The 16,442-nt window shown below is 43.3% G+C and overlaps 1 protein-coding gene across 2 annotated transcripts; it reads left to right on the top strand.

The window, feature by feature from the left end:
• Positions 1-2,976: 2,976 nt before the first annotated feature.
• On the top strand, positions 2,977-15,011 carry LOC123154035 (uncharacterized). Of its 2 annotated transcripts, none has more exons than XM_044572846.1 (18): positions 2,977-4,420; positions 6,637-6,722; positions 6,804-7,157; positions 7,242-7,325; positions 7,751-7,871; positions 8,714-8,897; positions 9,000-9,103; positions 9,207-9,416; positions 9,629-9,882; positions 9,957-10,175; positions 10,250-10,471; positions 10,555-10,608; positions 10,792-10,857; positions 10,950-11,087; positions 11,314-11,367; positions 12,542-12,601; positions 13,620-14,162; positions 14,245-15,011. In XM_044572846.1, exons 1-18 carry the CDS (start codon positions 3,334-3,336, stop codon positions 14,401-14,403), a joined length of 3,999 nt encoding a protein of 1,332 aa, XP_044428781.1. In that variant the 5' UTR covers positions 2,977-3,333; the 3' UTR covers positions 14,404-15,011. The 2 variants fall into 2 exon arrangements, with proteins under 2 accessions (XP_044428781.1, XP_044428780.1); XM_044572845.1 differs by having other exon boundaries at positions 9,204-9,416.
• The last annotated feature ends 1,431 nt before the right edge of the window (positions 15,012-16,442 follow it).

The raw sequence follows: 16,442 nt of genomic DNA, 5'->3' as shown, positions 1-16,442 counted from the left end.
TGTGAAGGTTTGGAAGTCTACCTTGAAGACTTTCCAGAGTGATTGGGCGAGGACTGGGTGTCCTCAGCTCAAGGGGAATAAGGTGAAGACACGGTCTTCTGAGTTAAATCTCAGCCTCACTAACCAGACGTACAGTTGTCACAGCAACTAGAAACTGGTATACCAAATCCTTGTCTTCACCAAGCAACTAGTTCTATCCATCCCTTCCCTTTACTTACAGTTTGTCTTCGTGAAGTCATTGCTTGCTTGCATGATCTGAATGTCTTCTCTGCTTGAAGACTGTTTACTGTTTGGCTTCATATTGTCTTCCATCTCGATCCTTCCTACCTAGTTGCTGATAGTCTTTGTGCTTTCACTTCATTGCAATCTTGACTATGGCTTGTCTAGTGTAGTCTACCTTCTGATGCGTATCAATAGGTTCATTTTTATTGTTTGTCTTCAAAGACCTCGTGTTTTGAAGACTTTTTATAAAAATCGCCTATTCACCCCCCTCTAGTCGATAACTAGCACTTTCACTTGGGCTCCCAAGCAGTTAGAGGTTCCTCCGAAACTTCCTTGTTTGTGGTGTGCTCTGAAGAAGTTTGTAAAGATGTGGCGGTCTCCTTCAAGACCACCCAAGAGTGATTTGAGGCTCATCCGTTGGGGGGGACTCAAAAGAGAATACAGTGAGCCTTCGTTGGCGTTCTACAAGCTTTGGCTCCGGCACCACTCTAAACGGAGAGTAGCTCTTCCCCAAGGAAGAGTGAACCTCAGGATAAAATCCGCGCCCTCGTCTCACTTGTGGTTAATCCTTTTCTGCTCTTTACTTTGCTTTGTATGCTCATGGGCTTGTTAATGAGTCTGTTGCCTAGAATATTTAGCTTTAAGCTTGCTTGCCATATAGGTTGTGTTCACCTAGTTGCATATCCAGTGAACCCTATTTATCCACTTAACCTTAAAATTGACAAGTAAGATTAAAATTCGTAATCATCTATTCACCCCCTCTAGTTGAACACATCGATCCTTCTAGATGCCCCCTCCTAGCTTATGTTGAGAGTCTCTTGAGTTAGTTCGGGCCCCGCCCGATCTTGGACCATCTCTACCAGCGGAGCTCGTCGGAGATGTGAATGGGAAGGTGCTCGGTGCACTCATGTATATAGTAGTGGTAAGTTCTGGTTCCCTTAGAGTGGTCTTGGTGTGACTTTTAGGACCGACGAGATGCCAATGAGGAGCATGCCGCTTGCGCGTGCGAGCAGTGTGTGGCGGCTTGTGGTGGTGCTTTGCCTGGCGGTGGTGGCGCGGTGCCATTCGTTGCTGCTTGGTTCATCACCGACGCGGCCTCCAATAAGCTCGATAGGTGCGCTCATTTAGAGGAGGATCCATCCTCTTTCTCTGCTACTTCAAGCTACCATGGATGTGGATGATTTGTTGGCAAAGTTGGGGGGATCTGGCTCCAGGAGATGGGTTTGGAGAAAATCAGCAGCGACAACTGCCCATTGGCTGCCAGTCTTCCACGACGAGCCACTACCCTTTCTAGCCGAATGGTGACAATCAATTGCCTCCCAGCCAAAAGTGCGATAGGGGAGGCAGGTGCATCTTCTACATGGAGTTCGAAGCGCTTGAGAGCTGCTGCAATGGTCTTATCGCCCCAAGTGGTGCGTCCCCGACGACGACGAGGCTTCATCTAGGAAGAAGATGTAATGGACCTGATTGCAATTTTTATTTCTAGTTTAGGGTCCTTCTTGTAAAAGTCAAGGGCTTAGGTGCTATTCACCTTTCATGTGAGTCCTTGTGTGGACTTTGTGTTGTAACCGCCTTACTTTTAATGAAGCTCTAGACCCTTTGTGGCTTTTCCTGTTCAAACAATAATAACACTCAAGCCTTATTATATTTATGAGAAAATTGCAACGCTCTAATAATCCTACAAAGCAAATAGATAACCCAGAAACAAAAATCATACTCCTTCCGTTCCGAATTACTTGTCGCAGGTATGGATGTATCTAAATGTATTTTAGTTCTAGACACATCAATTCTTACGACAAGTAATTTGAAACGGAGGGAGTATTTTTGAATATAAACCCTCTACATTTGTAATTGGTTTGACGAAGCCTTTACGGCCGTTTCGTCTTGTAGGCCGAGGTCCTCCACTTGGGGTGTGTTTGGTAGGGTGTATAAGGGTGCATGAGCCCAAGAGTTCCCTTCTCAACCCACTTTTAGGTGTTTGGTAGAGTGTATGAAGGATGCATGAATCCACACTAGTTTAGCACAAATACACTAGGAGCATGCATGAAAAGAATGTTGGGTTGAGCATGCATAAAGAGGAAACAACTATGCTAAGTTGAGAATGTAACCAAACACACCCTTGATGGGTTGGCGAAATGGGCCAGCCCCATTGTTGGTACTTTGTGCGTATCGAAGTAGAACCGCGCAGTCCAACGGCTCCCATAAAGACGGAGACCCGGGCCCCACCTGCCATCGACCCACATCACGTGAAAGGGAGGCCCCAACCGTTTCCAAATCTGTGGCCGTGCAGGCGTACGTGTGCGCAGTCGCCCGCCCAGCCCACCAAGTGGGCCCGCCTCGAGTCATAGGCAACCACGCGTCCCGTCACCTACCCGCCAACCCGGTAACCGAGCCGAGGATCCGAGGACACGTAACGGCAGCCGGGACCACACGTCAGTCATGCAACTAGAACCGAATCCCCGTGAGGAGACCACGCCAACACAGAGCCGCAGCCGGGTATCCCCTCGACGAAATCGCTCCGGCCACGCAAGCTCCCTCACTGACAACGCGGGACCGCCCCCGCAGCCAGGCTGCCCGCAGCCGCGCGAGTCGCCTCGGGGTGCCCGTGGCATTTACGGCGAGGGCACCTTTCACGAGGCACGAGCACGACGCCCCGAGGCCCAGCCCACTACGACGACACGGTGGGACGCGACAGACAAACGGGCGCCGCGATTTTTTTTTACACAGAGAAGGAAAAGCAACCGTCTCTCTCTCCCCTCTTTCTCCCTCCCTCCCGCTGGCGGATCTGAACTCCCCCCAAAATCGTGACCCGTGAGAAACCCTAGCCCCCAGAGGTTTTCCGCCCCCACGACCGCCGTGGCGCCTCGCCGGAGAGCTCGGCCCGCCGCCGACGCCGGCGCCGGCCCGTCCTCCCCGGACGCCGGCGAAGATGCGCCGCTCGCCGGCGACGACGACGCGGCCGCCGGGGCCTCGCCGGAGGCTTGCGGCGTCGGCACGTCCGAGCAGGCCAGGAAGGCGCTGTCGCTGCGCTCGCCGTTCGACGGCGAGGAGGCGGCCGCCCGGAACTCTCTGCTGCCCGCGCGGGTCGCCAGATGGGCGGTGGTCGGCGACATGCGGAGGAAGCACAAGAAGGCTCAGCCGCCGGACCCGGCAGCTGCTGCGGAGCAGCCCAAATCGAGATCCAATGCTTTCTGGGACAGGATGGAGCCTTATTTCCGGGATATGACGCTGCAGGATTTGGAGATGGCAGAGCCCAAGCCTCTCTCCAGTTCCAACTGGCTCGATCCATGCCTTCTTGTGCCCTTTGTGGGCAGTGGCAAGGAAGTGTTGCGGAGACATGTTGATCCGTCTGATGTGGCCGTGGTCGCCGAAAACTCGGGTTCGAACTCGATAGAGGTGGAGAACGGCATGGTGCATAGCAAACATGATCCACATGAGAGCTCAGATTTTGTTTGGAACAGTGCGGAGCTAGTCAATAGCAATGGGGCCAGCGGAGATCACTGTGAACGGGATATGCAGGAGGTGATTTTGCACCAAGACGAGCAACCGGTGGTAATTGAACTAGATCCAGGCAAGAGAGATGGTGTTGTTTTACCAGGCCTCAGCCAGAATCCGGACTCCTCATTGAGTTGGCTCCTGGGAGCAAGAGGACGGGCTGTGCTCACTTCGGAGCGCCCAAACAAGAAGAGGAAGCTGCTGGGTGCAGATGCTGGGCTTGAGCAGCTTGTGGTCCTGCCACCCTTAGAAGGTGACTCTTGTTCAAAGTGTGATGTATGTTGTTTGGGAGAGAGTGATGCTGCCTCCAATAGGATGCTCCAGTGCAATCGCTGCAAGGTGTCGGTGCACCAGAAGTGTTATGGTGTGCAGGTCGAGCCAGATGGCTATTGGATGTGTGCCTTGTGTGAACGGAGGTTGACACAGAGTGATGCAGGCAGGATTGCGTTTATGCCTTGTGTGCTTTGCTCAACGGAGAAAGGTGCTTTGAAACCTGTAAAATGTGAGCCTGGTGGAATTGCAAATGGGGGCAACCTGAATTTTGCACACTTGTTCTGTAGTCTATGGTCACCGGAGGTTTTTGTAGAGGACATGGACTCAATGGAACCTATCACAAATATCGAAGACATCCCAGAGAAGCGGACAAAAATGGTCTGCACTATTTGCAAGATTATGCGTGGTGCATGTGTTCGATGTAGCCATGGTATGTATTTCTACTCTGTCATGTAGAAGTGTGGTCCTTGTGTATACCAGAAAGCCTCTAATTTATGGGATACATTGCACCTCATGGTATCGCTCTATAGTGAAATTCTACTAAATATTTCACCTAGTTTTCTGTCTTCTTATGCTGCTTTGTCGCACTGAAATGGTACCTTTTTCCCCTAGTCCCTTCCTTGCTTTCTTGTGGTAAGGTCTATCATAAACTTACCACGTGTTGTCTGAAATGATTTATTATAGCTAATAACTGGCAAATTCACAGGGATCGAGCAGAATCAGAATTAGACCAGAGTATTGTTTGATTTGCTGGTTTGTTGCGATTACTTCTTAGGAGACAGAAGTAGAACCGGTTCAGAGACTAACAGCAGAAGCAAATTTATAATTCCTGCAAAATAGCTGTTTCATGTTGAACTATTAATCACTCTAATCTGCTGGCAGAAGGCTTTGCAAGGTTGCATAATACTTGCCAATATTGGTCATAGGCAGGCTTTGCATCTTGAGGATGGTGTTCCAACTAAGAATTTAGCTGCTTGAACTGCGGTATTTGATGATTAGACTTTTACTGCTTTTCGGGACATTGCAATCTGTATCTATACCATTGTTGACGATGGAATGTAACACAACCCTACAAATTTTAATTTAAGAACATATAGATTGTGTAGGACAAGAAACATGATGTTTGATGAGATTAAATTGCCTTCCGTTCAATATTCTTGGAAAATTAGTGACCTGCTTTATTTGACAAGCATACTTAATATGGTACTTTGGTTGTACATGGCCGTAAAAACATTCAGTTTTTCTGGAATGATACAATCATGGAAACTGTTAATGGCAAAAGGCTTACGGGTTCCCCTAGGTTTGTTCTGCTCTTTGTGCATATCTTGTTGCCTAAAATGGCTCTTATCTAGTTGAGGTGATCTGATCTGAATTTTGAAATGTGTGTGTTTTTTTTGGTTGATTCTGTGAAAAGTGTAATGTGTGCTGATATTAACTTCATTAAGCTTAAAAACTCGAAGACTTAAAGCACTTGAGAAATACATGCTTCTAAAATTTCTAATCCCCCCATCCTGGGAGCCAACCTAAGCAACACGCTTCTTCAAAATGATTTTTAGGGAGGGGAGATCCATGCACAGGCATATATGTAAACTAGCCAACAGTTTAAATTGTTTTGCATGGGTGCATGAGTAGTAACACTTGAGTATATGCAATATTTTAGCTGTGATGGTAGTATGCCCTAATAACATCATAAATAACTAGAAATAGCACCAAGCGCTTCGACGGAAGTAACTTGGTGAAAAATCAAGAGCATAAGAAGTACGCAATCAGTTATGGTCTGCTACCCTACTGCCATTATAAGAAGATTCGTTTTCTGATTGAAATCTCAGAAACTTGAGAGCATGCATAGTGAATACTAGCCCTCTGGGATGTCATATGATAGCTATTCCATGATTTAAGTTAGCATGTCAAGTGGATTTTATTTCTTCAGGCTAGTCATTGTTCTCTAACTTTGTCTCATTCCTGTGGTGATAGGAATTGCCAGTGTAAGAGTTTTTATTTTCAACTATGGGGGTTTTAGGGGTTTCTGATGTTGCGCTTCATGAAAAAAACCTTTTGCCTTGGTATGAAGAATAAACATATTTTCTGGAGAATATAGTTCGTATAACATGGAAAAATTAGCTTATTAGATTATAGTTGTTGGTGTGAATACTAAGAAGACGCATAATTTGCTCTAGGCAGCTCCTTGTAAGCTGAACGGGTAACTATGGGCTCTGCTGTTCTTGTTGGTATTCTTATATCAAGATGACAGAACAGTCCCAAATTGCTGAACTCTTTGGAGCAATTGCTTTGAGTAGATAATGTGGGCCATTAATTTTTTTTTGTGTGTGTGGATAGACATTGTTTTTGTTTTGTTGCTACTTTTAAAATTTGTAAGCCATGTTTAAAGGCATTTTCTTTTGGTTTTAGATATATTATGTCCGTATCACAAATAAGACAGTTTGGACACTGACACCGCCAGGTGTTCTCTTGAGCGTTACTAGGCGTTAGGTGACAAGCAGAATACCTATCATTAACCACTGCTATGCATGCTTTTAGGCAAGATAATTGCTAGGCAGAGACAAAACTAGGAATTTACACCTAACACTTTCTTTAACCTTGTTGATACATGTTCCTTTTTGGTTACTAACTACTTATTTTTTCCAGGGACATGCCGGGCTTGCTTTCATCCTATATGCGCAAGAGAGAAGAAGCATCAGATGGAGATATGGGGAAAATCTGGGCTTAAGAATGTTAGGCTATTTCTTCTCGTATATGCTGTTTGCCTTGGTTGTTTATGCTTGCTAATAGTTTTCTTGTATATCTGTTTGTAGGTTGAGTTGCGTATATTTTGCTCGAAGCATTCTAGAGTCAGAGGAATCAGCTCCGTACACCATGTCAATGGTTTTGCTGAACAGGATACCGCACAAGTTGGGCTGGATGATGAAAACTTTGCTCAAATAAGATCTAAACGCAAGAGTAAGGACAAATTCATGAACTTCACATCCATGAGCTCTAGTTTGTCCAGCCAAAATAAAGCGCAGACAACAGAGCTGGTTACGTCAACATGTGCTGTTAGAGGCACGGAAAGTCAACAAGTTCAATGCACAAATATGGTTGTTGATCAGCCTACAGGAGCTGGGAATCTTGTGAGCAGTTCTGGTGATGTTTCTACATTTCTGAGAAAGGTACCTGCTAATCTTACAGAGCAAGATTTTTGTACAGATGTTTGGTTTTATTACTTAAGTGGGTTTTATGCTTGTACTTCGCAGCTAATTGACCAAGGAAAAGTTAGTGTTGGTGATATACAATCAGAACTGGGTCTCTCATCTGAATCGTTGGAAGCTGCTCTTGTGGTAATTTATATTGGATTTATGTACTTTATATAAACTGTTTCTCTAGGTTGCATGTACATAACTTCTCCTAAACATGATTGGGTCCATTTCTCAATGTGCACTATTTGTTTTTTTCTGATAAACATGGTTGGTAAAATTTGATAGTCTTGTATGAAAGACATAATGCTAGAGATAGAGTTAACTGTAATTTATGATTTTGACATATTCTGTAGTTGTAAGTTATAACAAACTTTATGTCGACTGAATCTTAGCATAGGCATGTAACTAGGTAGGATAACAGTTACACGTGTTTATATCTTATCTTCTAAAAGTATGTATAGCTGCGTCTATGTAGTGATGTCATAATAATATTTTACATGCTACGTTGTCTAGGCCTTAAATCCTACTACCTCTGTTATTTTATATGGGTTTTTATTCCTTGGCAGCCTGAAACATCCACCTTCTCCCCTGGTCTAAAGTTGAAAATCATCAAGTTGCTGCAAAACTCTATTCATGTGCCTTCTGTTCAAGTGAAATCTCTAAAAGAGGGTTCTGTGGCACCGGAAGGTAACAAACTAGATGCATTTGTGCGTACAACTAAGTGTGTGAACAGTATGCTTGTTAATTTTGCTGATTCTTCACCCGGTTGTTCCTCAAGATGTACCTCTGCTCTTCTCTGTCCATTGCGAATAATGATTTATGGAAATACTTATTCTTGGCAATATTACTAGCCATGGCAATGCTGTGTTGTTATCTTAGCTTTATCTGGATATAAGGTATGGATGTGTGGTATTGAAGATTGCTATGCATTTTCTGGCCCTTGATCTGGGAATGCGACGTGTTTTTAAAATACAAGGCATATTTTGAGCATGCACAAAGGATTTTTGAAGAGTGTAAAACCAAGAGAAAAACAAAAAGCACTGACCCTGATATCCTTCTTTAAGTTCCTTGGGAATTGAAGAGAGACTAATTAGCTAGTTGAGTCTTAGAAACGAAGAGAGAAAATGCGTCTTAGATGAGGCAAACAAGTGAAAAACTCAATAAAGTCACACGTGTGCATTATTTCTGGAACTAAACGTGGAAAACCGCTAGCCTTACAAACAGAAACACAGCGTTTGTTAGAAAAAGAAAGGAGTTCCTCTATTCAATCAGTTGAAATCAGTATGGTGTGTTAAATAATTACACCAGTGTGCTAGTAGTCTGTTACTACTTACAGTTACTATGACCATTCTATTAGCTTTAACTTTTGACTGTTTGAAATACTCACTTATTATGATGTTCCTTGAGAGTTGAGTACTTGAGTGTAGGGTAGCCTGGTAGTCATAGGATTAAATCTCAAATTATAAGGAATCTGTTCGAGTATTTGATTTTCGGTATTGTAGACTCACTTCTTTCGATATTGTGGACAGGTCCATTGGATAGAAGTGAAATTAAGAACGTAACTGATTCACAACTTGAGGAAGGCATCTCTTCATTTGATCATTGTTTTCCGGATGGTGATGAAGCTAATAAAGACACTGATTCAGTTGAAAATTGCGTGCACACTTGTCATGATGGTGGTGACGACCATATTTCGCGCCATCCTTTTCTTACGTAGGGTTCATCAACCATTTTATGCTTGTGTCTTTCTTGCCCACTCTGCACAGAGGCAATTTGATCTGTTGAACAATCTAATCTCGTATTTGCTTCATGCAGCATTGATGGTCATGGCTACTATATTCATCCATCTATTGAGACAATGTTGCAGAATTTGTGCGACCATATTCCGAATCAAAATAAAGAGGCTGAACATTATCATGGTATTCGTTTTAACATCTCGCCATCAATTAAATCACATCAGTTACCATAATGATATTTACATCTCGTGCTTATAATCTACTTTCTTTTGTCCAATTTAAGTAGGAGAATTATCCTACCCTCCTCATGACCAAAACCTTGGTGGTTCACCAACAAAACTTGAGCAATTAACAGATATAGTTGCAGTTGATCAGGCTTCTAAGGCAGATTCATTAGGTATTTTGGAGCATTCACCCCATGACGAAATAGAAGGAGAAATAGTTTATTTACAATCCAGGCTACTCAATGATGTTGCTGCTGTGAACCAGAGATATGGTAAGGGCGCATTCTTTATATTTGCTAAGTTTATTTGTAATTTTTATGGTATTTATTTTTACATAAGTATCGAATCATTTTGGTTGCTGTCCTGTTATATTTATTTACAGATATATCAACTGATTGGTCTTGAGAGTGCAAACTTAACTGGATAGTTGAGTAATTTCTTCTGCTTTCTGAATCGATGTTTCAGTTCTCATTATATCTTGCAGAAGATCTTATGCCTAAGGTTGTCCAGAGTCTTCCTCAAGAAATGGATTCTTCCAATAAAAGAAAATGGGACCATATCATTGTGAATCAGTTCCTTCGTGATATAAGGGAAGCTAAGAAACGCGGGAGCACAGAGAGGAGGCACAAAGAAGCTCAGGCTATCCTAGCTGCAACTGCACCTATTGCTGCACCCACCTCAAAAGATGTAAACATTCGGAAAGAGACAGAAAATGATGCTGTGCCTGTCAAACAAGAGGTTTATACTGTTCTTGTGCTTGTTTCACTGATCTTGTGCTATGGATATTCATATTTTTCTTTTCGTTGTTGCAGAGTATTACCAAAGTCCATGCTGGATCTTTAAGAATCAGCCAATTGACTTCGTTGCCACAAACAAAGGATCCATCATTTTCTAACAGTAAAGTCTCAGCTGATACTAATTTTGGCATTTTCGATCTGGCAAAATTTTCCAAGAAAAATGGTCTTCCATGTGATGTGTGCATGCGACGTGAGACTGTATTGAACCGAGTATTTCTCTGCTCAAGCTGCAAGGTGGATTTGCATCCCCCTTCTTGTACTTTTCTAATGTTGCAGTTCAATAAATCATTAACCCACACGTTTTGCAGGCTGCTGTCCACTTGGACTGTTACCAGAGTCGAACGAATCCCACCGGCCCCTGGAAGTGTGAACGTTGCCAAGAGATGCTATCAGATGCTGTCGTGTCGGATAGTCAATCAGACTGCAGTGGTTCAAAATCCTGGTTGGTGCAGTGCGGTTTGTGCCATGGTACATCAGGATCTCTTCGGAAGACTACAAACGGGCAATGGGTTCATGCTTTTTGTGCCGAGGTACTTCGTCTGACATCTTTATTTTTCATATTGTGGCCTTTGCTTAACTTATTGACATTGTTGACTTCGTCAAATTTCTGTAGTGGCTCCTGGAGAACTCATTCAAAAGGGGACAATGCAATCCAGTAGATGGAATGGTACTAACCTCTTTCCAGCATCACACATGCTCATAATTTTAATATTGAGAAATAAATACTTAAATAGGTCATCTTCCATAATTTTATTTCATTGTTTATATATTGATACCATCTGAAGACATCTATTATAAGTTCCTGCTAATTATCTTATTGTAATATTCTGACTATTTGGATCTATCTAAGGTGGGTCTTCTTAAGGGGAAAGAGACATGCTCGATCTGCCAACACAATGTTGGCACATGCTTGAAGGTCTGAACTTGTAATTATTCGTTGGACCTAATCTCTAATGATAAGACAAACCAATTCATTTTTGCTATGTTTTTCCTCTTTCAACCATGCAGTGCAGCACCGTAGGCTGTCAAGTTACTTTCCACCCTGCATGTGCTAGAGATGCTGGTCTTTACATGAACACAAAAAAGTTTGGGAGCTTGTGGCAACACAAAGCATATTGTAGCAATCACAGTATTGAGCAAAAAAAGGTAAGTGTTGCTTTAAGATGTTTAGTTGGATATCTTTGATCTGCAACAGAAAACTGGTTTCCCTCAAAATCTGCCTTTTGTGGATCTGCTAGTACAATAGAAATGTAGTACTATAACATTCTTCTATAGCAGTCTTATGTTAACAATACTCTTATTTTCTTATTATTCTTCTATAGCAGTCTTATGTTAACAATACTCTTGTTTTCTTATTTGTAAACTTTCACAGGTTGACTCTCAACAATATGGTCCCGCAGAAGTCAAGATCATGAAACAAATGAGGGTAAATGTGTCCATTGCATGCTTTATGTAGTTCTGCTTTGTAGGTATTAGCTGGAAACCTGAAAGTAGCACTATGTAAGAACCTTAGAATTTGAATTTATATGCTAATATCTGTGGTATGTGCCATGCGGGCAATTTTAATAGTTACTAACGAGCAGCTTTAGTTTACTGCTAAACTGTGTATCCCAAGCTGACCAGATTAATGTATGTGGCTATCAGATAACTAGTTGTCGTAGGGTTTACAAAAATAAGAACTAAGAGCGTGTTTGGTTAGTGGCCTGGCCGCTGCACGCCTGGCCCGGGCTCTGCCTGAAACCTGCCTGGTATTTGTTTGGATTGTATCCTGAAAAACAAGATGTCTGCCTGGCCTGGGACTCCTATCAATATGATTAGCCTGGCCCTAGACTAAAAAATAGAAGAAAGTAAAATATTACTGCCCAGGCAACATGATTAGCCTGGCCGAGGCGTACTTTTTCCTCCGACTGGCCATCTGCCTGGAAGCAACGACCAGCCATGAGCGGTACTGTTCATTGAGTAAAATATCTTTAAGCACTAAATGACAAAATGACCATCCAGGAAAGGAACCAAACACATGAGCCCTGGCAAACCTGGTCAGGCAGAAAAAGCTCACCATCCCAGGCTCAATTCAGGCAGCCGTTTTTACCAGGCACGATGTCCAGGAAAGGAACCAAACAGCCCCTAAATTGCTTTTGCCTTTAGCTTTTTGCAAGCTGTAGATGCTTTTTAGGCTATTTATCTGGAAGTTGAGAAAAATATTTTTGGAAAGTATTATCTCTGGACCAGTTTGAAGCAATTATGCTGAAGAAATATGAACTCCTAATTTATTTGGATTTTGGTAATGTGTACTCAACGCTAGCTTGAAGCCAGTGTTTCTATTGCTGGTGGTGGCATCCGTGTTTTAAGTGTTATAAACAAGGTTGTTTCCATAGGTTAGTATTCGATGAAGCCTTAAACGCTCTCTGTCCTTAGGTTAGTATTCGAAACGCTCTGTCCTGAGTTGGCTTATCTTTAGTGTAGATCATTATAAGTGGCACTAATGACTCTGCATATATCACTAACACAAGGCTTGTGCAGTAAAAGAGCACCTTCTGCTTACGAACTCTTTAGGGTTAAACGTGCTTTATGCTAACGTAATATTACCTCTCACGTGGCAGGTTGAATTGGAAAGATTACGTCTTCTTTGCGAGAGGGTTGTTAAAAGAGAAAAGGAGAAGGTACTGTATCTGTGATATGCATTTACTTTTTGTGCCTTTTGGTTGCCCAGAAAACTAGACTTCATCAGGCACTAGTATGATCTCTTCGAGAATTACTGGCATTGTTCCTTTGTGCTAGTAGTGATAGTGCTGATTGACCTGCATCATTTGATTTCATAATTATTGTATTATATCTGATTTTCCTATCAACGCCTTAGTTGTGGATATTTTTCTACTGAACTATCCCTTCAGTCTCAAGATCTGAGTACCCCACATATTATATCAAGAGTAAGTTGAACTTAGTATACTTTGGTGAGCAATTGATGCATGAACATAGCGAGTATAAATTTGACCACACATACTCAGACACTTAGATATATTGAACATTCTAGTACTTAAAAAAGTTCCCCAGATACCCGTCCCACAGCAACATGTGACTTGTATCTTGAAACAGAGTGGGTTGCAGCAGAAGAATTGAGGACTGGTCCCTTCTCCTTTTCCATAGATTTTTATGTTTGCAGATATGTTCTTTTTTACTTACCAATGTTGGGCTTTAATGACCCAGTTACTCTGTTGTGGTGGGTCGGCATATTGTTTCAAGGTGATGAACGGCGGATACTTAAGATTTATCATTCAGGGAACTGGGTTGCAGGTTAAAAATTACTATGAACCAGGTTCTAGTTTAGACTTCTTGACAGGCGATCCAAATATATACTGTACTGTTTTTCCTGTCCAGGTGATTTGGTACATATCATGTGGTTGTGAGACATTTAGAAATGGGGAATTCAGAAATAATATAAGATTCTGGGTAGTTAATTTCAAAGTGAGTGGGTGTGATGGTGGCTACACAGAGATATGCTATTAAACAAAACGTATTAATTATTAAATACTCATCTGAGATGCAGTAAAGAGTATACTTCAAAACATCAATTGTATACAAGGTTTGTTGATGCCAGTTTATATGATACTTTGTCATACGTTAGTTGTCTAGCTGCAATAGTTATGGAGTTTTTACATGCCAACTTTTTTTTTATATCAGAAAGAGTTGCTTGTATGTGAACATGATATACTTGCTGTGAAGAGGGACTATGTTGCCTTCTCGATGCGGGCTTCATGTTATACGCCTGCACCTGGAGCAAGTTCAGAATCTGCCACTACTTCCGTTAATAACAATTCATATGGTGGAAAAAGGCAAAGGTCGGATGATATCACAGTGAGATCAGATGATGTGACAGTGGATAGTACTATTCCCAGGAAACACACTATCAGGTTCCCAGTGCATAGCAAGGACACTGATAGGAATACAGCTGACAGTTCGACATCAACAATATCATATAAGCGTAAGTTGGATGATGTGGAATCACTCGCTCTTAAGAATCTTCAAGAAAGAGCAGCTACTGCCATGCAGAAATCAGAAGACGGAGAAACAAAGTCAACAGATAATGCCATGCAGAAATCAGAAGACGGAGAAACAAAGTCAACAGATAATGCCTTGCAGAAATCAGAAGACGGAGAAACAAAGTCAACAGATAATGCCTTGCAGAAATCAGAAGACGGAGAAACAAAGTCAGCAGATAAAAAGGTTCAGTATTTTTTTTTCCGCAGTTGATTTATATTCTGTTACATCCCCTCATTGCTGATATTTGAACTATATGACGTTGCAGCATGAGGAAACAGCTAAAAAGGAGCCCGCTATCACATCTGACCAAGCTGTGTCGCAGAAACAACACCCTCCAAAGAGACTTGTTTATACTCGCCGTGGCTCCTCCAAAAAGAAGCAACGGAGTCAGGATGTTGTAGTACAAGGGCCTGTTGGTGGATAGCAGCAGCGTATCGAAGTGGCTCCTTCCTCCATGGCCAGGGAACATGGTTTCTTGCCCAGCGTCCGAGAAGCAGATTGCAGCAAGCGGGGCTGGCCAGTGTTACCATCTCATCACACAGCCAATGGGGCACGGACGGGCGGAGGTTATAAAATGGTGTGCACCGAGCCCTGCAGTGTGATTTGAGCTTCCAGCCAGAAGGTTTTACCCCCTGAGCTGATGCCACTCAGATGACGTGGCGGCATGGGTGAATTCATCCACTAATTAAGTTATCCGAGGGCAGATTTTGTGGAATATGCTCTGTACGTTTGTCATCTCTGCAGTCATTAGTTTAGTCTTGTAACAGAGAACAAGTAGCTACATCTGGTGGATGATGAAAGAAGAGGGAGGGGGTAGTAGGGGGGTTGTCACTGACTGACATCTGTAGTTGACAAATTGACTTGTAGTTAACGTAGGCCATCCATCTGCACATGAATTATCTCTGTACAACAGCAGCAGCATATGTAGGCCCGAATGTACACAGAATTTGACTGCTCGGTTGATGAGTATGCGTGTGGGTGTGCTTACCTTAGCCTGTGACCTTTGAGACGAAACGTTGCCGGTTTCATGAATCCTGGTAGAGCATAGCAACTTGATGTTTAAATTGTTTGCAGTTTCAGCTTCCTTCCATATGGCACTTGTTTTTCTGAGAAAACCGAGCTGCCATGCGGTGATGTCCTACTATTATGCGTTGAAAACGTGATGGATTCCATTTTAATGCCACATCCATCTATATGTTTGTTCCAAATGTCATGATTGAGAATTGCACCGTGCAGCCATGCCACTGGCAGCATCTCCAGGCCTGGCGTGGACTTCGATGCCCGCATCTGGACTGACCATACGCAGGCATGTCAACGTCCCCAACCTCCCAGTCTCCTATAGATTACGATCCCATATTCCTAATGTCGTCGATCCCAAGGCCCTTGCACCCACACCTGCGATTTGGCACCGGCAGGGACTTTGATGCCATATGTCATCGACTCGCCATTGTTTTGGCATGTCAACGTCTCCGACCTCCTAGATTATCATCCCAAATGGCATAGATTATGAGGTCCCAAACGGCAGATGTGCGGAATGAAAACGCCGGATTCCCGGGACGTTGGGCTTGTAGCAGTGGACATAAGTTAGGTCGCGGATTTTGACCCTTTTGCACCTCAAAGTAGGCCTCGTATTGACCTGCCGACAAAGCGCCGAAAGCTATATGCATCTTCACTGAGCCTTTTGGCGCATGGCGACTTGGACGTACCTGCGGTGATTTTTGACCGACGACTTATAGTTAAGCTACAGAAACAGTAGATGTTTGTTACTAGTAGGAAGTTTTTGGTTGCAGATCGGTAACGCAAACGCAAATGTAATTGGGTTACACCGTTAATGTAAACGGTATGGGCAAAAATCATATCACTTTGTAAGACACTTATTTTGAGACGAAGGGAGTACTTTGTTTGACTACCTACGTTGTAACGTTAATGAATACCTTGGACAACATCGTTCGTGTCTAGGGCCTGAGAGCGAACAACGACAGTGACGGCGGCGCCGACAGCGGTTGCAACGACGGCGACTGGTTGCGGCGACGGCATGGATGGCTGGTAGCGGCAGCAACGCTTTAGCCAGAGAAAATCACAGAGGATATAGCGAGGAGGGAGACGGGCTGTAGCGGCTTTCGTTACGTACAATTCGACCGGTAACAGATTTGTACTAGGCTGGGATCTAATACCATGTTATGGGATTACGGAGCAACCAAAACAAACAAGATTTGGGGGTATCCGTTAACACTGTAATCAGGTTATGATACAAAAGCACGAACCAAACACCTACGTAATGTTCATAAAATCTTTGCGTATTAATAAACCGGCACGGCCACATGTCCCTCCTCCTCCGCCTGCCGCTTCGGCGGCGAGATTGCATGGGAACCCTAGATCTGTGGTGCGGCATTGTAGTTAGGTCGTTTAAGGTTAGAGTTTGGTTCCTTAGCGACAGTGTTGTGGTGGCGATAGTGGTGCAGT

Source organism: Triticum aestivum, chromosome 7A (assembly GCF_018294505.1).
Source record: "Triticum aestivum cultivar Chinese Spring chromosome 7A, IWGSC CS RefSeq v2.1, whole genome shotgun sequence".
Classification (NCBI taxonomy): domain Eukaryota; kingdom Viridiplantae; phylum Streptophyta; class Magnoliopsida; order Poales; family Poaceae; genus Triticum; species Triticum aestivum.
This window is presented reverse-complemented; position numbering and strand designations above follow the sequence as displayed.